Raw genomic sequence first — 23,120 nt, 5'->3', positions numbered from 1 at the left:
TATGCGAGACAAATTGAACATATGCAGGGTTGTTACAGCCTCTGATTTAATCCATTGCTTCCCTCGTTTAAATATATTCCTTGAGGGGCGCCTGGGGGCTCAGTTGGTTAAGCTTCTAATTGGCTCAGGTCATGATCTCGTGGTTCATGGGTTCGAGCCCTGCGTCAAGCTCTGTGCCAACAGCTCAGGGCCTGGAGCCTGCTTCGGATTCCGTGTGTGTGTCTCTCTCTGCCCCTCCCCTGGACCTGCCAGTTTAAGGATGGCCTGTGCCACATGGCTCATCTCTGTTCCACGCGGTCTCTCATTCTCCTGCAAGCTGGCCCAGGTTTGCTTGTGTGGCAGCTAGGCAACTGTCCAAGAAAACGAGTGGAAACCTGCAAGTCTTTGAGGGCCAGGCTCAGAACTGGCGCCTTGTAACTTCTGCTGCCTTGTACTGCCCAAAGCACATCGCGGGGCCAGCCCAGATTCAGGGGGAGGAGAAATGGTCTCCACGTCTCATGCTGCAGAAGGTGTGGGTTCAGGGAGGGGTGGAGAACTGTGGTCATCCGGGCCATCGACTTCACCTGATAAGAAGGCATGTGCAAAGTTGACTTCTGGGAAACTCCGGGTCGACTGCTGTTTCGAGAGCAGAGAAGGCAAATGGGGGACACCGAGGAAAGACAGGACAAGGGTGGCGAGAAGAGGCCAGTTCGTGGAGGTCCTACCAGGTATGTGGCCCAGTGAAATACAAAGATGTTTTAAATCATTCTCTTGGATTTTGCAGGGAATACAAGACAGATGCCAAGTAAACACAACACAAGGTTGAATGTAAGCATCTTACATAAGATGCTCTGGGGGCTTGCAGAAAGGAGAGATCCTCTCTAGTTTGAAAAATCAAGGCGGGCTTCATGAACAAGATGGAATTGAAGCCAAACTTTGAAGAAGAAACCAGATTTGGCCAGGGAGAGGTGTGGATGCTGGAGCGTCAGCGCAGGGGAAGGAAAGTCCCAAATATATACAACAGCTGACAGCGTGGTTTGGGTAAACTGAGGCAGCAGTCCCCAATCGTTTTCTCCTTTAACTTTCTGAAAGATGCTCTTCATATGTGACACTCCCACATCCGTACCCCAATATATCAGGGTGAGGACAGGATACAGTGTTACGGAAGGTGGCCGGCACTCTGGATGTAACCCCACCCCTTGTGGCCCGCTGGTCCATTGTGACCCTGAGCCTGAGACCCACTGATGTAGGCTTTGTCGGGGGGCAATAAAATCTACAGCTGAGGGATAAGTTACTGGATGTTCTCAAATGTTCTAAAATGCCAGGCTGGGGAATCTTAACTGAGTGAACGCAGGAAAGGGTCCCCGAATGTGTTTGAGTGAGATAAACACGTGAAGAGACCTGCATTTTTGCAAACATAAAGGAGCAGGTGGGGCTAACAGACAATGCTTATTTCCCATCCCCTGGCATGGCCAACATCACTAACTGACCACAGGACTTCTTGAGGCCCTCCAAATGTGTCCCTGCTCAGTGCTCTAATGCTGTAGAAGTTGGAGCTGAAACAGGCAGCCGTTGAAGAGTTGAGACCCCATTTGGGGGGAGGGGAAGCAGAGCTTAGGTGGTCTGTGGGGGTGACAGTGGGAACAGAAAGGAGGAAGATATCAGAGAAGCGCTGATTATCCCACTAGGAGTTGCCACCAGGTCAACATGGGAAAAGGAGAAGAGGGAAGACCAAGCGTCAGTCCAATTTTTGAAGGGCGGGAGAGAATCATGGTGCCATGTGCCAAAAGAAGAAACTTAGGGAAATCAACTGATTGTGCGGTGGAGAAGGAAGTGGGTTCGTTGTGAGTTCTGGGTATAAACACAAGGCCCAAAAGCCATCAGGACGAGGGCTAAGGCCGACGCTCGTAACTCTCACGCCGAACCAAAACGTCACAAACATAGCGTTTCTTCCAAGCTTCCAGCAATGTCGAAAGGGCGCGTGTGGGAGAGAAACACGCTTCTTGTTTCTTCTTGGACTATCACGACCTTGTTCGAGATTCCTGCTGGAACCCGGAAGACGGAGAGAGGTGAAACATTGGTGGTGGAAGGGTTTTGCCTTTCTTTCGCGGGAGAAACAGCTGGAAAGAAGCACTCCTGTGTCCTGGCCGTGGCTGTGCACGTCGAAGCCCGAACTTCCCTGCTCCATTCTTCAACCACTGGTTTGTGTCTGCAGGAAGCGCCGACTCAACGCATCGCGGAAAACTTGATCCAATTTTGGCAGCCATTGTTCTGCGACGTCTGAATCGAGATCGTTTTTCATGCAACGAAAGTGGAGGCCCATGTTCCAAGGAGAGGAGCTAAATTTCTAGTCACGTACTTTGCAGGGAGATGGTAAACAATGGTGGCTTAAGAGGAAGGGTTCTAGATTAAGATTTTTTTTTTTTTTTAGTATTTATTTTTGAGAGAGAGAGAAAAAGAGAGAGAGGAAATGAGCGGGGGAGGGGCAGAGGGAGAGGGAGACAGGATCTGAATCAGGCTCCCTGCTCCGAGCTGTCAGCACAGAGCCCGACGTGGGGCTCGAACCCACGAACCGTGAGATCATGACCTGAGCTGAAGTTGGATGCTTACCTGACTGAGCCGCCCAGGCGCCCCTCTAGACGGAGATTTCTTGAAGTCAAATCTCAGCAATGCCCTCACTGGAAGAAGTCACTTAACTTGATACATCAATTTCCTCATCTTTGAATTGGAGAGAATACTCACAACTACCTCTTCCTGTGGTTGTGAGGGTTCACTAAGAAGTACATGTCAGGCGGACTGGATGAGTAAATCTGCTTCACAGTGCCCTTTATTTGTTTAGCACAGACGCTTATTAAGTGCTCATGAATAATTAATTCCTCTTATATGTCAGTTTCATCCACAGGGAGTTGTCATTTTCTAGATGGAAAGTTTCCTTTGGTTTTGCATCATCAGATGAGGAAGTTCAAGGACCTATCAATGAATGAATGCTCCCAGAGAGGGAGTTCTCCAAAGTGCCCCCACTCTCTGAGAAGATCTAAAGTCATCTTGGCCACAGAGTTCATCTATGTGGGGTGCTGGTCATACTCAGTCTCCGTGGCTGTGAGGTTAGGGAGACGCACTTCAACAAACAATCTTCCACCTTAGAGTTTGGAAAATTTCTTGTTCCTACTCGTATTAACCCAAATAGTAAATGGGCTGGAAAAGGATTAGAGTACTCTTAAACTTCAGCTGCAAAGGTTCACTTATAAATTCTTCCCCTTATGAACACAGTAATATAAAGATGGGGTTATGTGTCTCCATCAGCATAGTTCAGGGGTCTGAACATTTAGAAAAAGTGATAGCATTCCCTGGAAAGGTGACCTGGCCAGAATGCTCCTCGTTTTCAAACTTGTAGAGTTTTGCCACTAAGTAAATCTGATCGTGGGTCTATCATGTGTTCTTTAACAATACAAAATAGTTTCTCCCAAAGGCAATTTTTTCCCTCTTAATGTCTTAAGGCAGCATCTCATCTCTTTGTCACAGAATTTTCTGTGACATGTCCTGGGAGCGGTGGGTTGCTACCCATTTAACAACTGGCTCTCCGGGCAAAGACAGCCCCGGCGTGTTGTACTGGTGTATATGTGAACACTCCCGCCATGGTTGATTTCAGGCCCCCCGAGGAAAACACTGGAAGTATATACAGCTGGCCCCAACGCACCAATGTGAACTTTCCTTACCCCACCGTTGTCACGACACAAACCACCTTCTAAGCCCTGAATGAGACATTTCTTAAGCATAGTCTAAGATAACAATGTTGTCCCTGGAGCTAGGGAGGCAATGGGGAGCAGGAATTGAGACTGGATATTCCAGATGGCTGCCGAAACCATATCCAACGGTACACACTGCTGTGTTCTGTATCACAAATACACTTGCTGTTTTCCTTTCTGTTAGCTGCTCCTCCCAGACCAGGCCAGTCTGCAAGAGCAACAAAGAAAGGTGGGTAGCAGTAAAGAAAAACAATACGGAAAACAGTTGCAGAAGATTCTCGGAGGGCCTCAGGGACCTCATTTCTTGGCAGGATCCTAAGAAGCTCGTCAGCAGACATTCAAATTCTCCTTCACGGTCATCAGCGCTATTCTCTGCACCGCCCTCTTGTGGCCTCACCGCCTGCCAGAATCTAGTGATGGATGACTAACCCCTGACCACCTTCTTCCTCCTTCTCGAGCGTCGTAAGGTCACTGAAGCTGTCCTCAGTGAGGTGCGAGGAGAAGCCTCATGACCATGGACACAACAGTTTCTGGTTTCCAGTGTTCTGGAGAAATTTGGGACAGATTCCCACGTGCTAGATGGGAAAATTGGGGAGGGGGACTACTTAGAGTCACAGCCCAAGTGTCCCCTGCTGCAGGAGGTCTGGGTATCAGAGTTCTTTCCCTTTAGGGTGACCCTTGACATTCAAGTCCGGTGATAGGAAGTGGCTCTTCACCTCCTGTTTAAGAGTCTTGATCCTAAGACTGGATAACTCATTACCTCAAAGGTTTTATGAGCATTTTTTCAAACACACCCATTCCACCCTGGTTCTGCTAGAACTTCTGGAACCTGCCCTGAGAGACGATGGTCCAGATTAGCCTGGTTCCCTCTCAATGATGCATTTGCGCTAGAGATGTGGTGAGCTCTCCATTTCTCTCATCTACCGTTGACCTTGGAGCAGGAGTAGAAAGAAGGGGCACCCTTTTCTGTGAGAGGAAGAGAAAGGAGGAGGAGGCTGGCGACATTCTCCCTGCAGAAGGCTTTGAAAGGTGCCCATTTGGAAGAACGTGTAAAACCAGCTACCGGTGTCTGTTCTTTAGCCAATGAGACAAGCCTTCTAGGTGTCACCTCACATCACAAACGGTTTCCTTTTGGCAAAGGGGACGGGGTTGGGGGCCACGCCTCTCCTCAGCCTCCTACCGAGAATCCAGCGATCCCCCAGCTGGAGCTCATGGCTTAACCCATTTCTTCCTCTCACACTTTACACACTCCTCCATTCTGGTACCTAGGGTTTCATGAGTGTCTCTCTCTCCACTGGAAGCTTTGGTGTCAGAGCCCAATCTATTTCTCTCTGTGTGACCAGCACCACATTTACACACAGGATCCCAATTTTACAAACGAAGCAAGTGAGGCTCGAGGTATTTCGAAGAGCCAGTAAATTACGCACGTGGGACTCGAATTCACATCCTTTTGACTCCAGCTGCAGTGACATCACCCTGATCATCCATGCCACAGATGGCAGTTATTGGTGGCTGATGTGGTCGTGACAAAACAGAGACGGGCTGAGGACTGAATCAACCACGCCTCTGCAATGTGGCCTCCGTAGACACCCCAAAAGGATGGGCTTCTAGGGTCTAGGTTGGGAGACACGTGGAGATTCACTGCAATGGTGTCCCTGGAGAGGGCGGGGAGGCTCTGGGCCCCTTCCTCATACCTGCCTGGGCCTATGTATCTTTTCTATCTGGCTGTTCCTGAATTATACCCTTTTATAATAAACTGGTCATCTAGCTTAAAAAAAAAAATAAAAAGATTAGAGATGGAATGAGATCCAGACAGGCTTTGCTTATGTCCCTATATCCTTGGAAATTCCACCAAGTCCGAGTTTTTGAGGATAGTTCCAATCCACTCAGAATTTCAGACATTCTTCAACGGCTCGTATAAAGAAGAGTCATCCAAAAGGATGGGAAGGCCAGGATGACCAAGTTGAGCAGACTCATTACAAGAAGAGGGGAAGGGAAGGAAAAATTAGATACACAGAGGGAGACCACAGCATAAGAGACTCTTAAGTACGGACAACACACTGAGGGTTGCTGGCGGTGGGGGAAGTGGGGGAAGTGGGGGAAATGGGGGACAGGCATGGAGGATGGCACCTGCTGGGATGAACACCGGGGGTCGTATTTAAGCGATGAAACATGGGCATCTACTCCCGAAGCCAAGACGACACCTTATGATAGCTAAGTTGACAATTAAACAACAACAACAACAACAACAGAACTGGGATTCGAAAAGTTATCTCAGGTCACCCTACATATCTGAGCCAGGAGGCCTCGGGCTGTGAGCCAGAAAAACAGCACGTCTGAGATCCTGCAGCTATGTGGTAAACCTGAAGAAGTTTGCTTCTGAAGACCAAGGATTCGAATCTCACTGTCGAAAACGGGGTAGGAAAGTGAGTTCCCGCCGCTTGACTTCCCCGATTCGGCAACACAACTCTTCAGACCGAATCCAGCTCTCTGAACGCGGATCTGAAGATTCACGGAAAGGACAGCGAAAGGCCATCTTTCGAATTCCCCCTGTGATCGCGACATTCAAATGACCTGAGCGCACACAGCCCTGGAATGCACACAGAATTAAGAAAAGCCGCCTTTGCGAGGGAAACGCACGGGGAGAGGAAGCGTCTCTCCCCTCTCTCCGCCCCCCCCCCCCCCCGCCCCTGTCCCTTATTTTAATAAGTCATATTATTCAGGAGGCTAATAAACATCTGTTTCTTCTCAGTGTCAAGGGAGCCTGTGTGCACACGCGAGCAACCGTGGCTCTCTGTCCTCGGGGGAGAAAACAAAGCACCATCCATCCAAGCCCAGCTACGTACCTGCGGCGGCAGCTGGCTGTTCAGAGAGGCAAGCGGGTCCCCGTCGCGAGCCCGAGTGCCAGGGCACTTGGGTGTCCCCGGCCCCCGCTCTCATGAGCACTGCCGCTTGCTGACTCCCGGAGGCTGAATGCACCAGCCGGGGAAGCCAAGGCTCTCCAACTTAACTACTTGTGTGCTGACTCACACACCGGGCAGGACGCGCCCCAGCTGAGCCTGCTTGTGGAAAAACCCTGCCTGGGCCTCCCAAGGTCACACCTGGAGCCCGTCCCCAAGCACCCTGCACGGACACGGCGTGGGAAGGAGGCGTTCGTCTTCTCAGACATACCTGCCTCCCGCGTTTGATGTGGAAAAGGACACCCTTTCCTCCGCCGGGTCCCCTACGCCGCACTGCGAGGCGACGTCGGGGGACAAATCCACCCAGAGACGTGGGGTAGGGTCACTGCCTGCGGAGGAGTCAGGCTCCGCGCAGAGGGGCCGCCTCGCTGGTCTGGAAAGGGTGTCACTGGAGAGACTGATTACACCCAACCGCCCTGGTAGCTCAGGGCAGCAAACGCAGCAACGTCCACACTGTGCCCGGCCAAAAAAACGGAGCATCGGCTGCCTGCAGTACAGTCTGCTTTAGACTGCGTGGTTTCTGGGGCCCCCGGGGGGGGGGGGGGGGTGGGAAATCCACTCTTCCAACCTTTGGGGCCCCGGTATCGACGGCAGGGAAGAGAAGACAAAGACCTCTCGCGTCTGATCAGGCCCCTCAAGGGCACGACATCCCGTCCGTCTGTTGTCTCCATGACAGGAAGCACAGGTGCCCAGGATTTTGAAAACCGGGGCCGCTTTCCTAGTTCTTGTTGGGCCGCTTCCCAGAAGCCGGAGGGGCGAAGCTTGCCTCTGAGCCCAGGGCAAAGCCCTGCTTTTCTTCAGGCGCAGCACAATCCACCCTGGGGTTCATGGAGGAGTTGGCTGCAAGGCAGGGAGGAGCGAGCGGCTGGGGATGGACCGTTGAAGGCGCCCGGAGACAGCCGGACAGCCGCGCAGGGATCTGCGGCCCAACTCGGCCCGGGCCCCCCCTGCAGCCCCCTGCCTGGAGTGGCCGAGCCTCCCACAGCGATGTCTCACCTCCTAACTGGGCCCCGAGGCTGCGGGGCCTCCTGCGCCTGAAGCGCGTCTACCTGGGGGTCCTGCGAGCTGACGCTCGGGGAGTCACATGCATCCGTGCACAGGGCACGGCCTACAGGCTGAGTGCGTAATAATACGGGCCGTGTAAGCAACAGCAGCAGTCAGTGTGCAGAACGCTGTATATATGCCCTATAGGGAGGGCTCCTTGCTCTCCCGCGACATCTGTGCTCCTCGCTTCTTCCGGGCGTCCTGTGCGGTCTGGAGTGGCCATTCGCTGAGGTCCGGCCACTGGGGCGTGAGCGGAAGTGACAGGCACCGACGCCGGCCTTGGCCCCCCCACGTGCTTCTCCAGGCTCCCACGCGGTCTCGGAGGGAGATGCCCACAGTGACCCTGGATGTTCCACGAAGAAGTAGGTAGAAAGCCTCCATCAGCCTGAATGACCACACAGAGCTGCTGACCTTTGCGATTCCTTTTAAATCATGGTGGGGGGAGGGGGTGGGGATGGATGCAAAGCTGAACACTTTCTTTCAAAATTCCCTTCGGGGTATGTGAGCAACACAGTTCAAACACAGCTTGTCTGCAGAGCAAAGGCTAGACTCCTTCACGGGGTATTCAAACCCACCCAGCCCAAGGCCTCTGCCTTTGACCTGGCCTTTGACATTTTCCTGGTCATGCTGGGCACCTGGGCCTCTTTATGGCTCCTAAATGCACCTGTCCTATCCCATCCCTGCTCAAACTTTTATCCTCAAAATACTTTCTCACCTACTCCCCGGTTAACTGAGTCATACCTCCCTGAGTTCAAAAACAAGGCTGCAAATTCTTTGACACTCCGTCCGTGGAATAGAGGGGATCTGTGTCATCCCCCCCACCCCAAGACTCGGTGGGTTTATGGCTGCCCGTGATGACAACAGAGGACATGGAATCTCTGCCGTGTGACTTCTGAGGCTGGGTCACAAAAGCCTTGTGTCAATTCTCCATTTCCTGGAGCACTTGCCCTTGGATCTGTTAAAATAACAAAATCCAACTGAGTCCGTTTTAAAGATCTTCCTGGCTTTATTCAATGATTCGTGTATTGGGCGGCACCCCAATACAGACAGGAAGGGGCTTCGAGGAGCTGTGCAAAATGGATGCCTTTTATAGGCAGCAGGGAGCAGGACAAGACAGTTATGCTGGGGGTGGGGGGGAGAAAGCAGGTTGGTTATTGCAAGGTTACTTTCCTTTAGGGGAAGGCAGGGGTCTCTCAGGCAGATGATTTAACTCGTGCTGATGAGGTGATTCCCGATTGACTGGTTTAAGATTCCTTTCTTGGAGAGCCAAAAATGTAATTAAGTCTGAGTTTGGTGGTGTGGGGCTTAGCATAAGCAACTCCATTTTGGACCGACCTGTTGTCTTGTCTTTAACAGAAGCCTGGGTCGCTGTGTAAGAAGTCTGGAAATCCTGAAGCTACTATGCTGCAGGGACCACACGTAGATGCTTTGGTCACAGTTCCGAATGGTCTCCTTTCAGCTACCCGCACGGAGGCGCCAGATAGACAAGTGAATCGGGGTCAGACTCCAAAGCAGTCCGTCCACCAGCAGGATCCAATGGAGGATCACCAATGCCACACTGAGGAGCAGTGTCTCCCAGCCAAGTTCTGCCCGGATTCCTGACCCACAAAACTATCAGCCACAATCAGACACCTGTCACTTTAAGCCACTATGCTTGGAGTAGTTTGGTATGAAGCAAACATAACTGCAACGCCCTTCTTCGGGGCCCAACACACGGTCTATATTTTTCCAGAAGCTTTATCTACCGTCCTCCCCATTTAGATCTCTGGGTTGTTCGATCCTTTAGAATTCTGGTCTTGGGTTATTTCTTTTTTAATAGGGAGTTGTCCAGCCGCTCTTTGTAGCACTTTACATAATAATGAGTGAACACGTTGATCAATAAGAATACTGAGCGCGTAACACGAAGCCTCCTAGAACTGTGGGGTGGACGAGCAGGAGCTGGGGAAGGCAGGTGCTCTCCACCTGGTTTCGCTCTCTCTGGGCACCAGAATCTTGACCGTGATGATCAGGTGGTATTCATCCAACCCAATATTTATTCTCACGTATCTATTGAATGCCAACCGTCTGGCAACCATACTCTTTTGGACCCAAACAAAGCCCATCTTCTCATGAGACCCCCGTTCTACATGGAAGGAGACAAACAAAAAATAAATGTAATCTGTTAGGTCTCTGTTAGGTCGTGTGTGCGAAGAGGAAGAAGGCGGCAGAACAAGAGGTGAGAGAATGTTGTTCTGTGTGATATAATCAAAGAAGTCCTCTGACAGCGTGACGGTCCAACAGACACCTGAAGGAAGCGGGAGAAAGAACGAGCCGTGTTTCTGCCCGAGGGAGCGCATTCCTGGGGAAAGGAAGGCCAGTGATAAAGGTCTCCCCCGACGAGAGTGCGGTGGATGGGTTGAAGGAGGACAAACTGGCCCGGGGGGCCTGAGCCGCGAGACCAAGACTGGAGCAGTGGCGACGGGGCCAAGGTGTGCGGAGTGGACCAGCAGGGGTGGCGGGCGGGAAGGGCTCGAGGACGCTTGGCGGTGCGCTGACTTCAGTGAGAAGCAGTGAGACGTTGACGGGCAGAGCAGCGGCACCATCTGAGCCTTGGAAAGCTTTCTCGCGTACCTGTCACCCGGGTTCCTGGGTGACCACACGCTGCAGAGGGGCGGGTTGAGGAGCAGTGAGGCGGATGGAGAGGCTCCCGCCCACCCCCAAGCCAGAGGCTGGGACCAGGGGCTGGAGGCGGAGGTGACGGAAGCGGTGGGTCACAGTAAGGGTGTGTCAGAAGGTGGAGGCAACAGGATTTCCTGGCGGGCTGCGAAGGATGGGAGAGAAACAGGAGGCACGAGTGATTCCACAGCCTTCTGGGCTGGAGCACGGGGAGAGTGAGATGGGCTGGGAGCGATCCATTCTCTGCAGAGACACCAGGAGAAAATACATTGCAAAGCGTGATGGGTTTCCAAGTTGACAGTTACGGACTAGCTTTGGTGCGAATTAGGGTTGGAAATCAAAGAGGGAGGCTAAAGTCATGTGAAAAAAAATTTTTTAAGTGCTTTATTTATTTTTGAGAGAGAGAGACAGGGAGAGAGCGAGCATGAGCGGGGGAGGGGCAGAGAGAAAGGGAGACACAGAATCGGAAGCAGGCTCCAGGCTCCCAGCTGTCAGCACAGAGCCCGACGCGGGGCTCGAACTCACGGACGGCGAGATCATGACCTGAGCTGAAGGCAAGAGTCCGACGCTTAAGGGACGGAGCCACCCAGGTGCCCCTCGTCCAAGTATCTTTCAAGAGAAGAAGAGCCTGGGCCATTGACTCTCTTCCGACGCGTCCAAATTTTTACTCATCTACAGTTTGCTAAATGACTTCCAGCCTCCCACGACCCCCACTACCTTTTCATTTCCACGTGGGGTCCGACTGGGGCCGTGTGTCCTGTGCCAAAAACCAGAAACAGCAGCAGTACCTTATTCTCCTCCTGTGTTCGGATGCACTGTCCGAAGTTTGCTCTCATTGCCGTGCTCACAATTAGACTGGTTTCGAGATGACGTGCGCCGCCCGCACAGGCCACTTGCTGCCTTCATCCGGACCGGGGGCCGCGGGCCTGGAACCCAGAGTGGGGGGCGGGGGGCATCTGGGTCTGCGGGGCTCCTGCGACACCGCTGACCTTTGGTGCTTCGGCTGACAGGGCTGGGGGGGGAAGCGCCCCTTCCTGCTCAGGGCGCAAACCGGGAAGGCCTTATCCCGTGCCCCCTGGAACTCGAGCCCCCTTCCTGCCTGCAAGCCCTTCCCCTTCCGGCCCCAGAACAGCCCCAGCGCGTAGCTGCCGTTTCTCTGATTCACACACACCACCCGCACCAGGCACGAGTAGCCCCACGTCCGGAGTGACACAGCTTGTCCCCTGGCCTCTCGCGTTTCAGCCGGCCCAGCGGAGGCCGGGGGCTGCTCTATTCCGTGGGGCTCCCCCAGCCCCCCACCGTGCCCCCAGGACGCTCGGAGGGAGACTCGGTGATGAGTTTTAGCTAAAGCGACGGCTTCTCCTTGCAGAATGCCGGGTGCAAGCCGCGCGGCGTTGGGAGAGAGACTGTAGAGGCGAAATCCACGCGGCCGGAGTGGTGCCGGAGGAGGTGTGGGGTCGAGACAGCCCCGGGAGAGGACAGTAGGGCCTCTAATGGGGGAGTCTGCCTTCACTGTTGCGGGGGCACCCCTTAGGTGTTCGGTGGGATGCCCCGGTGAGCTCGGCGGGGCCTCCACTTGTCTTTGCACTTGTAATTTTCATCATGCCCGATGTGGCCCATCTCCCGGGGCCGCCCTGGCGCGGGCCATGCTGCTTCTCCAGCCGGAGGCCCGCGACGCGGATGTGTACGGTTTGCAAAGATGATTCTGGATGCACTTTTCTGTACGTATGTCATCCTTCGGTGGAGTTTATAAAAAGATTTTTACTCCCCAAATTTTTCTAAAAGAACCTCTGATTCGGACGGACTTTAATAATAAGGAACCCTATGAACTCACAGAAGGAAAAAAATTTCCTAGGAGCAAGTCTGGTCATTTTGCTGTTGTTCCCTTCTATTACTTATTTTTTAAAGTTTTGGGGTTTTTTTTGGAATTTATTGATTTGTATTTAAACTGTTGACAAAGATTCACCGGAAAGAATCTGAATAGGTGGGAAAACACAGCCAATACTGCTGAAACACTAAAATAATTCAAGGACATGTGGCTTATAGGTTTGGTCCTTGTAAAATTAAAATTAAATTTTTTTTAATGTTTATTTACTTTTGGGAGAGACAGAGATGGAGAGAGAGGCAGAAAGAGAGGGAGACGCAGAATCTGAAGCGGGCTCCGGGCTCTGAGCTGTCAGCACAGAGCCCGACGTGCGGCTCGAACCCACAAACCATGAGATCGTGACCTGAGCTGAAGTCGGGTGCTCAACTGACTGAGCCACCCAGGCGCCCCCATTTCTTAGAAAATTCAACATACATCTACTTTCTGACCCAGCAATCCCACACCTGGGTAGTATTTACCTACGAGAGTTGAAAACATATAGACCTAAATACATGCACACACACAAGGAAAACGTATACAAGAATATTGTAAGCTGCTTTATTCATAATAGGCACAACTTTGAAACTGTCCAGGTATCAATCCAGAGGGGAGTGGATAAACACACTGCTGTCTATTCATTCAGTGGAATACTTGTCACTGATAAAAAGGAAGGGATTATCCACATGCACGGCAACATGGATGACTGCAAACATATTACACAGAATGAAGTACACAGATGCAAAGAGTACACACATCATACACGGTGGGGCGAGGTGTGTGGTGGAAAATCAGGGTAGGTACGGTAGGTGTTTGCCTCTGGGAGTCACGGTAGGGTGGGGGGCTGGCCAAGATTGATGGGGAAGAGGCAGAAAGGCCCCAGTAATCGTCTCTGTCACGATAGGTGTTTGCATAACATAGGTGCATGCATTTGTCAAAACAGCAAATATACACAAGATTTATGTATTTCATCGCCTATACATTTTACCACCACAACAACAGCAACAAACAAAACCTGGGAACAAATTTTGAATTTTAGTGAACACGGACGCTGAAGTATTTAGGGAGACGTGTCTGCAATTTACTTGAAATGCATTCAGAAAATCAGGGTAATGGATAAGACCCATAGAAAGACAGGCAAATGGATTGATAGGTGACACAGCAAGTTAAGAAAATAACGGTAGAAGCTAGCCGGTGCCTACCTGGGTTTCTCACTGTGGGATTCTTACGAAGTTAGCGTAGACTTAAAAACTTTCCATAATAAAATATTTGTTACGGCTTGAAATGCGCTGATGGGAATGCTAAATTTGCATACGTGTGTGTTTGTGTGAGTGTGACCCCTGAGATCTCACTCGCCACCCCGAGCGAGGGAACGACAGTTTGGGAAACAGAGAAGTCTGTGTTCTGTGGACCCAAGGCTCACCGGCCCTCCAGGCCCCGCCCCCAGCGGCTCTGGTCCCGCTAGAGCTTTTCCTGCCTTCCTGGGCAGACTGGGCAGAGGGAGTGAGACACCAGCGGGTCTCTCCAGTGAGCCCGCCTGCCTTTCCTGCTCTGACCTCCTTTAGCGGTAGGGAGATGGCCAGCAATTCCTCCTCATTTTTTGTCAGATGAAAAAGAGCTGGTCCGGGCCCTCTCCATTCCCAAGAAGGAAATGGATCTCCCAGGGCCTGCGCAAATCCGCTGTGTTTGCCGAGTTTAATTGGTGATTAGACCTGAACGTCCCAAGCCAGTTTTGACGGCCCGGATCCACAGGAAGCCAATTTGTCACAGCTCTCCAAGCCCGGCATGTGTGAAAGTGACATTTCCGATCCCTTCCCATCTAATTTTGGTGACTTTTGTTTGAATTCACACTTGGTGAATGTTAATAGTATGTGGGGGTTATGTGTGCTGAATACATTGACATTTTCCCTCCCGAAGGAAGTACCGTATTGCCATCTCTCCACCCCCCCCCCACTCCCCCCCCCCCCCCCCCCCCCCCCCCCGCCGCAGCCCTTTCTTGCTGGTACCGAGGATTGTGCAAAAACAGGGAACAGGGCCTTCTGGCCGCGTTCCCTGCTTTGATCCCTCTGCTCAAGAACCCGGAGCCCCAGGGGAAACCTCAGCAGCAGCCATTGGGCCCCAGGGTTTGGAGAGGCCAGGGCGAGCTGCAGGGCAGAGATTAAGCCCTGGGGTCATCTGGTGTCCGCTGGTGAGCACAGGAATGTGCTCCCATGTCCGGGGCCGGCGACACTTCCCGGGCAGACGTGTGCACAGCTCCTCTACAAGCTTTGCTTTACGTGCTCGCCCCCGGAGCCTGCGGAGAAGCCCAGCCAACATACGCCTGCAGATCCATCCGGCCCCCTCTGGTGCGCACAGAGCCTGCGGGGCTCGCTGAAGCGGCTGTGACGCTCCTGCTGCGTCAAGGAAGCTTCTGCTGCAAACACAGCATTCTCGGCTCTTACCCCTGCCGGGGGCCACCGTCACAGCCCAACGGCAGCCAGGGGTCAGAAGGCTCCCGTGACCCCGGGGACTAGCAACGAACACGCTTTCCGTAAGCCTGGCAACGATTGGATTGTGGCCTCTTGAAACCCAAAGCCGATGACTTCAGAGAAGCCTTCCAAACAAACGTTTATTTTCACAGATCACACTTTTTTCCCAAGTGAGGTACCCGCCCCCCCCCCCCCGAAACATCCTAAAATATCGAGGAGCATTGCTACGCGTCCCCCGTGGAAAACCCGATTCTGTGCACAAGCTCTTTATTAAAAAGAGCACGAAAGACAGAGTGCTTTGGCTGGAACCCCCTTTCTGCTTCTCCCGTGCTGATAACTACTAGCAGGAAGCAATTAAAACCATCCCAGTTCCTCCAAGTAATAACACAGAGCTGGCCAGGGGAGCAGATCCCAAGCACCAGTAAATCATGGAGATACACGTTTCTGTTTCATGGTGACCCTCGCTCCTCATCCGAGATAACTGTGTCCTGCTCCGTCAGAGTCGGCCAGTAACCCAGTCACCATTGTGCACACGCATCAGATGCTCAGGACGGTCCAGCAAGTCTTTTAATAAAGACCCAAGACATACATGGCTTCTGTCTACTGATAACGAATCCAGAAGTCCCGATAAAGGCTGAGTCTAGGTTTGGTTCAGTATGTCGTCCAGCTCTCTCCCTGGCTGGGGCCGGTCTTTCCATTGACTGGGACTTCTTCCTTGGCTCCCAGGGGCCCCATTTCCATCTCTCTCTCTCATTTCCCTCTCTATAATGCCAGGGGTTGTTTACTGAGCACAGAACTGGTACGTGTGCCTCCTCATTACCCCACATTACACCACGACACACGTAACTGGCCTAAATGATTCACGTTCTTTCAGGAGCTGCCCTTGGTTTGTGTTTGAACATGACACACTGCATCTCCCAAGCGCGACCGCATCTTAGACTCCAACGCTTGAGAGAGGAGCCGGACAAAGCCCTTGGTGTGAAATAAAAGTAAGGACGATATTCTGGTTGAGGTTCTTGGTACAATATGGACTGGGACAGCTACAAGAATACCACTTTCTGTATTTCCTACTCACGCTGAAAAAGGCTTTGAGTAACCAAGTTAAACTAATTTAGAACTTATCTTGGTCCAAGCCAGAGAGAGAGAGAGAAGAAACTGACCAACCCAACAGAACATACTGTAAGCACTTGGACAGAAATGGACCAAGCATTCCGGACTGTCGGCACCCGACATTTTCTCTTAATGTTCTGAGGTTCCTCATAAGCAGCCATATTTGTTCCTAACCAACGTCCTTGGCAGTTGTTTCCCAGGGACCAGCCCGGGATATGCCACAGCAGTCAGACAACTAACAACTAGAGCAGTCTAAAGAAAGAAAGAGAGGGAAAGTCATTCAGGCTACTCTGGACTTTGGGCTTTGCTCTAGTGCCCGGCTGCATCCTAGGTCACCTGTGGGAGGGCACATCAAAGGCTCTGCTGGGTAAGCTCACATTTAAGCCACCTGCACGAATGCCCTCTGTTCCCCAGTCCAGCGTTAATTATCTTCACGTTCTTCTGGACAGCTCACGTGCGCAGAGTTGGAAGTCATGACAGTGGACTCTACCAGCCGTTTTAGTTTTAGTTCTTCATTTGTTGTTAGGACACAGATTTGTATGTCCAGACATTAAGGGCACTCTAGAGATAACGGCTTAGTCACTAACTCCCAAATTTATTTGACTACAAAAGCTGGGTCACCAAGGGCTTCTGGTTTCATGTTTAAGACGGAAAAAGCTTGGGAGTCTGGTCACCATTCCTATCCTTACAACTAGAAAAGGCTGGACAAACTGAAAAACAACTTTTCTAGGAGCCATCACAGGATTGGGGTCAATGGTTCCAACCACCATGCCCGAACCTGGAGAGACAGGTGCATCCAGATCTCACAGGTGAGATCTGCTTACATGGAGCAGAAGCCGCTGAAGCCATAAATTAGAAGGAACACTTATGGAAACTTAGATGAACTGCTGGTAGGGGGAAGGAGAGGGGTCAACAATCCACAAATACATTTTGATTCCCCCAAAACTTATTGACTAATAGCCAACTGGTGACCAGAAGCCTCATCACTAACATAAACAATTGATTAACACGTACTTTGTATTCTATATACTGCATTCCTAGAATAAAGCTGGAGAAGGGCCCCTGGGTGGCTCGGTCAGTTGGCCACCTGACTCTTGGTTTCAGCTCAGGTCATGATCTTACAGTTTGTGAGTTTGAGTCCCACATCAGGCTCTGCATTAGCAGTGCAGAGCCTGCTTGGGATTCTCTCCCTCTACCTCTCTCTCTCTCAACATAAATAAACTTAAAAAAAAAAAGGAAGCTAGAAAAAATAAAATATTAATAAAATCAGAAAATACATTTACAGTACTGTATTTACTGAAAAAGAAATCCATGTGTAAGTGGACCTGCTTAGCTCAAACCCGTGTGGTTCAAAGGTTAACCGTACTTTAAATGTGAAAGGTCTAAATACATCAATTAAAAAAACAAGAGATCGTCAGAATAGGTGAAAAACAAGATGCTGTTTTTCTGTTTATATATTCTGTCTATAAGAAACCTACTTTAAATATAAAGATCCAGACAAGGGAAACAAAAGCAAAAATGAACTACTGGGACCTCATCAAAATAAAAAGCTTCTGCACAGCAAAGGAAACAACCAGCAAAACTAAAACGCAACCGACAGAATGGGAGAAGAGATTTGCAAACAACATATCAGATAAAGGGTTAGTATCCAAAATCTACAAAGAACTTATCAAACTCAACACCCAAAAAAGAAATAATCCAGTGAAGACATGGGCAAAAGATATGAATAGACACTTCTCCAAAGAAGACATCCAGATGGCCAACCGACACATGAAAAAATGCTCTACGTCACTCATCATCAGGGAAATGCAGATCAAAACCACAATGAGATACCACCTTATTCCTGTCAGAATGGCTCACATTAACAACTCAGGCAACAACAGATGTTGGCGAGGATGCGGAGAAAGAGGATCTCTTGCATTGTTGGTGGGAATGCAAGCTGGTGCAGCCCCTCTGGAAAACAGTATGGAGGTTCCTCAAAAAAACTAAAAATAGAGCTACCCTACGACTCAGCAAATGCACAACTAGGCATTTCTCCACGGGATACAGGTGCACTGTTTCGAAGGGACACACGCGCCCCATGTTTATAGCAGCACTATCAACAATAGGCAAAGTACGGAAAGAGCCCAAATGTCCATCAATGGATGAAACGATAAAGAGACTGTGGTGTATATATATAATGGAGTATTACTCGGCATCAAAAAGAATGAAATCTTGCCATGTGCAACTACATGGATGGAACTGGAGGGTATTACGCTAAGTGAAATTAGAGAAAGACAAAAATCCTATGACTTCACTCCTATGAGGACTTTAAGAGACAAAACAGATGAACATAAGGGAAGGGAAGCAAAAATACTATAAAAACAGGGAGGGGGAGAAAACAGAAGAGACTCTTAAATATGGAGAACAAACCGAGGGTTACGGGAGGGGTTGCGGGAGGGGGGATGGGCAAAATGGGGAAGGGGCGCTAAGGAAACGCCTCCTGAAATCATTGTTGCACTATATGCTAATTTGGATGTAAATTTAAAAAAATTAAAAAATTAAAAAAAAAAAGATCCAGACAGGTTAAAAATAAAGGGGTGGAGAAAGATATATACCATACTAACACTAATCAGAAGAAAGCTCAAGTTATTTTAACTTCGGACAAAGCACGCTTCACAACAAGAATATCCTCAGGAATAGAGAGATGACATAATGATAAAGGGGTCAAATCTCCAAGAAGACATAGCAATTTTAACGTCTATGTGCCCAACAAGAGACCGTCAAAACACACGTGGCTCTAGGCCACCGGAGGGCTGGGAGAAAACTCTGGGCCGGCCCCCTCCAGGGAGCCAGAACCTTCCCTATCCTCACGTGGAATGCCATTCCTGCCCCGGAAGCCGCACCCTACACATCCTTCAACACGGGAACCTGGACGCTGGAGGCTGTACAGCCTCTGAATTGGGACTCCCTGCTTTTGTTTATTTTTGAGAGAGAGAGACAGAGCACAAGTGGGGAAGGGCAGTGAAGCGGGCTCCGGGCTCTGAGCTGTCAGCACAGAGCTTGACGCGGGGCTCGAGCCCACGAACCGTGAGATCACGACCTGAGCTGAAGTCGGACGCTCAACCGACCGAGCCACCCAGGCGCCCCCCCTCCCCTTTTTTTTTAGCTAGGAGAAACGTGGAGTCTGCCCATCTCATTGATCTGTCTTCAAATCTTTAGCAAACCTGCCCCCAAGAATCCTCGAGAGACTCTCCAATCTTTGCACCCACCGACCACGGTGTGCTGATGGCGAATGGATCCTCTGGATAAGCACTATTCCTGCGGACCAGGTGTTACACGTCGGATGCCATGATTCACACGTCACAAATCCTCAAGGGCATTTCTAAATCTGCTCAGTCACTAGATGCTGGATGACACCAGGGCCATGCCAGCCCTCACGAACTCGAAGGACTCCTCACACATGCAACACACGTTCACTTGCGTGATAAACCCACACTCCGTATCTTCGCCAATAGTAAGCCAGGCGATGCCCCAATCCTGTTCCTCCCTTGTCCAGCTTCGGGCAACGTCTCCTCACTCGGCCTGTGTCTCGAGGACCATGCCCACCTCTGACCTCTAAGAGCCGGAGTCTGGACCCAGCAGGACTCGCTTAATTTTCTTGTAACCTGAACCAGAAGACACGTAAGAACCCTAAGGCGCTGACAGGCACCATTTCAAGTCTGGGTTTGTTCAGAGTAAGTTTCCGGACCAAAGGGAGAGAAAAATAAAGGACATCAGTAACACGGGCCCCAGGTAGCACATTCTACTTCCCGAAGGTTACCTCAACACCTGGTTGACTTTTTGTACAATGGCAGTCAAATTAAAGCCCTCGTTTTATGTGATGTTTATAAAGTTTTTGAGATCTTTATCACGTTGATCAATTTAGGTATTTGCTGGGGAGACAAATGAAACATTTAGCAATTAGGAAACTGGCAAAATTAGTCTCTCATACCTCATGAGGTGGATTTCCTGGCACTCAGTTCGTAGGAAGAGCCATTCTACTTGGCCTTACCGCCACGGGCACCGATGTCTCCCACCGCGGACTCCTGCGGAAGAATTTACAAACACTCACAGCATTTGGGGGCATGCAGGGTGGTGAGGAGGGGTGGAGACCTGCACTCCAATCAGAGTTTCACCACTTACCGGCTGCATGACCTTGGGAGGTTTATTCAACTTCTCTGAGTCGCCTCCCACAAAATGGGGTAATCATTAACCCTGTGGCTGTGTGGCCATTAACAAGATAGCGCATGTAAAGAATGCGCAGCTCATACGAGAGCCAAGTAAAGAAGCTACTGTCCTTAGGAGGTACTGTCTTACCAAACGAAAGGACAGAAAAGCACATGTCCTCATTCAGGCAGACCCCACCAAGGGTACTGCAATCCTCCACAACACGAGGTTTCTCTATCCTTCCTGGGATCTTCAGACCCGGGAGCCACACGGTATGTCCATTCACGAACCGGTGCCGTCGGGCATGAAGAGAAATTAGTGAATGAATTTCTTAGTACCTATGTAGTATGCAAACCTGTAATAATCTTTTTTTTTTTTTTAAATAAAACTGCTTTGACTTAGGAAGAAAGATCCAATGTTTAGCACGTGCCAGTGACGCGTTTTCATTACTCAGGGTGCTTTCCCTTTCGATTCGCAACACTCGCCCAAGAGTCCAAGCGCGGGAGAGGCTGTGCTGGAAACCCATCCCAGGATCCTGGTCCTCTGAGTGAGACACACGGCCGGAGCCCCAGGCGGGACACGATCCCAGTCTTACATCTGTAGCAAGGTGGTCTGTCTGCATTTTGAAATTAACTTACCTGTGTGATTCTTTTGGTGTACTTTGGAAAAAAACAAAAAACCAAAAAAAACCCCACTCACACATTTTAGGAAATCTCAAGGGGAGAGAAACATGGTCGCCGCAGGCCCTGTCTCAAACTCCGGGAAGACATCCACAACTCAGGTTTTTACCTTGCTTTAATGACTTCGTTTACGACCTCTGGGAAGGATGTGAACACATCAGGAGTAACAGCCATTTATGTTTTAAGTATCAGGTTTTATTAAAAAGTGCATTTTGATTAATTTATGGTCTAGGTAAGCTGTTAAGATATCAGTATACTCTCTGGAATAATAATAACTTTACAAATATTTAAAACAAACAAAATTTTAAAAGCCTTTTTATTTCCTTCACCATTATTGTTTTACAATACAAATATCACCTTGTGAATACACAGGAAAAAAAAAAAACCCTACGGAAGATAATTCTGCTGCACGTAAAATACAGAATGGATATATATACTTCTTCATTCTTAAAAAACTATTTTGTTCTCCACATTGGCAAGTATGGAATAGAATACTTCCCCAAACATACTTCTGTTAGGAGTAAAACTTAGAGATACATGCAGTTTCTGCACAAATATATTTTAAAGAAATAGATCTCTGTTTTGTTGTTCACCAACAAAATTGTCATCAGAGTATGGATAACTAATTTATAGCTTTCAAGTTTTAGTTAAGTGATCATTTTCAAAACTCTCTCTTTAAAAACAAAGTATTCATGGCTGTTTTCACTGTATAGTTAAAATCGAACCACCAAATAGATGAGAAAATAATTTAAGTGGTACATGTCATTGCCACCTGCTCACAATATGGGAACAGGGCTCTGATTTTCTAATTAACTCCCCCATTCGTTAATTCATAGCAATTTAAAAACCATAAGCAGTCTTCAGATTTAATTTAGCTATAAATGCAAAATTTAGTAGTGTATACATACATTTATATTTTCATGGAATATTTTATTTTAAATAAAAACATTTAAGATTGCCTACTGACCATACAATCAAGACAAGAAAGGCACTAGAAACATAGACAAATTTCTCTCCCAAGAAGCATTTTTTTTTTTAATTTTAACTCTCTTCTCTCTGACATGTAAAAATCTTGAAATTTGGTTTTCATAACATCATTTTGAAAAATAAAGTTAGGAAATACTTAGAAAATCACTTTATAACAGAATCTTTTTTTTTTTTTTTTTTTGCACTTTTTGACACACTCTCTCTGCTTTTTACAAAACCCAAAGTTACCACACCTTTCTGTGTCTGTCATTTTTTATTTGAATAGCGGTGCAACAGGTAGAAAGATTTCAGAATCGAACCCCATTCAGGTACTTAGAAACCTTCATTGAGACATTTGCTAGAAAATGGCTTACAGCCCAATCTTTGGGGCAAGAGATATGAAAAGTATGTTTTCCCAAGAAAATAATACGCTTTATTTTCCAGATGTGACTGGAAAGACCAGAACTGATGATAGAAAAGCTTACATTTATGCTGTTGCATCGTATACAAAGGAACGTGGTGATGCAGCTTATGCGGAACCCCGGACTCACGAACAGGAAATGTGTGCAGTGCATGATAGGTTACGTTTTCTTTATTGTTGTCCCACGCAGGTCCTTTGGAGAGAAAAAAAGATCACAGTGCTGACCAGGTAACTCAATAGGTTAAGTCAAGGAAACGGCTGAAAGATAACGGGATCGTCTGTTTATGGCGTCTGCTCTCACTGGAGTTCTCAGCACTTGGAAAGGGTCCTCGTCCCCCACTTGGTGCGGCCGTTATGTGTCGTTCACCAAGCGGCTGTATTTCACCTGCCTCCCGAGGTGGACCACCGGCCAGGGGAAGGGCCAGTGGTAAGATCGAGGTACGATTCCTTGGACATTCTTTTCAAAGTACTGAAATGGCCTATACCACCACACCCTAGCCAGGAGGTTCATCTGGGAAGCTTCTTTGAGCACCTATGACGACAAAGACAGGAAACCAGGTCAGGGAGAGCAATTCATGGGCCCCCAAACGAACACATGTACTTTTCTAACGATCTTCCACTTTAAGTGGATGTATTTTCCTAATTACAATTCACAAAGGACCCCGGAACGGCCCTGTGTCCACCCACGTACCCCAGTTTCACACGCACGCCCCCACTCTGCACTCGTGTGCTAACCAGGCCACCCCCTAGCAGGAGAGCAAAGAACTCCAACTCCGGGAGCGCACGGAGAACGCGTGGCTTCCTCGATCTCTTGTCCGTAAGTGCGCGTGCCCCAGTTAGCGTCTCTGTTACTCTTCTGCGATGGAAGTTAAATGTTCAGCTGCTCAGGGGCCCAGGCCAGGAGAAGAGGGGAGGGGTGCCAATCAAACAGCAGGGGGGCCCAGTTTGGAAGGCATTTGTCAGGGACGGGGGACGGTGATACCTGTTCTAGAAGGATGCGATCTCTGCATCACTCTACTAACACGTTTCTTGCTCATTTTTT

The 23,120-nt window shown here is 49.6% G+C and overlaps 2 protein-coding genes across 8 annotated transcripts in view; both read right to left on the bottom strand.

Moving 5' to 3' along the window:
* The window catches only part of ASAH2 (N-acylsphingosine amidohydrolase 2), an 85,217-nt gene extending 78,512 nt beyond the window's left edge, over nt 1-6,705 (bottom strand). Inside the window, exon 1 of the mRNA XM_019430018.2 lies at nt 6,572-6,705. The gene's annotated coding sequence lies outside the window, so the exon portion shown is untranslated. The remainder of the gene's footprint in view (nt 1-6,571) is intronic.
* A 14,159-nt stretch (nt 6,706-20,864) lies between these two features.
* SGMS1 (sphingomyelin synthase 1) overlaps nt 20,865-23,120 on the bottom strand; it is a 289,527-nt gene continuing 287,271 nt past the window's right edge. For all 7 annotated transcript variants that reach the window (XM_053910258.1, XM_053910261.1, XM_053910259.1 and 4 more), the window contains one exon: nt 20,865-22,610. In XM_053910258.1, the coding sequence (XP_053766233.1) occupies nt 22,431-22,610 (180 nt within the window). In that variant the 3' untranslated portion in view covers nt 20,865-22,430. The remainder of the gene's footprint in view (nt 22,611-23,120) is intronic.

The sequence above is a fragment of the Panthera pardus genome, unplaced genomic scaffold, assembly GCF_024362965.1.
Source record: "Panthera pardus isolate Hobbes unplaced genomic scaffold, ASM2436296v1 HiC_scaffold_22, whole genome shotgun sequence".
NCBI lineage: Eukaryota > Metazoa > Chordata > Mammalia > Carnivora > Felidae > Panthera > Panthera pardus.
Note: the sequence above shows the minus strand (reverse complement) of the source record. Positions and strands in the feature narration are given on the sequence as shown.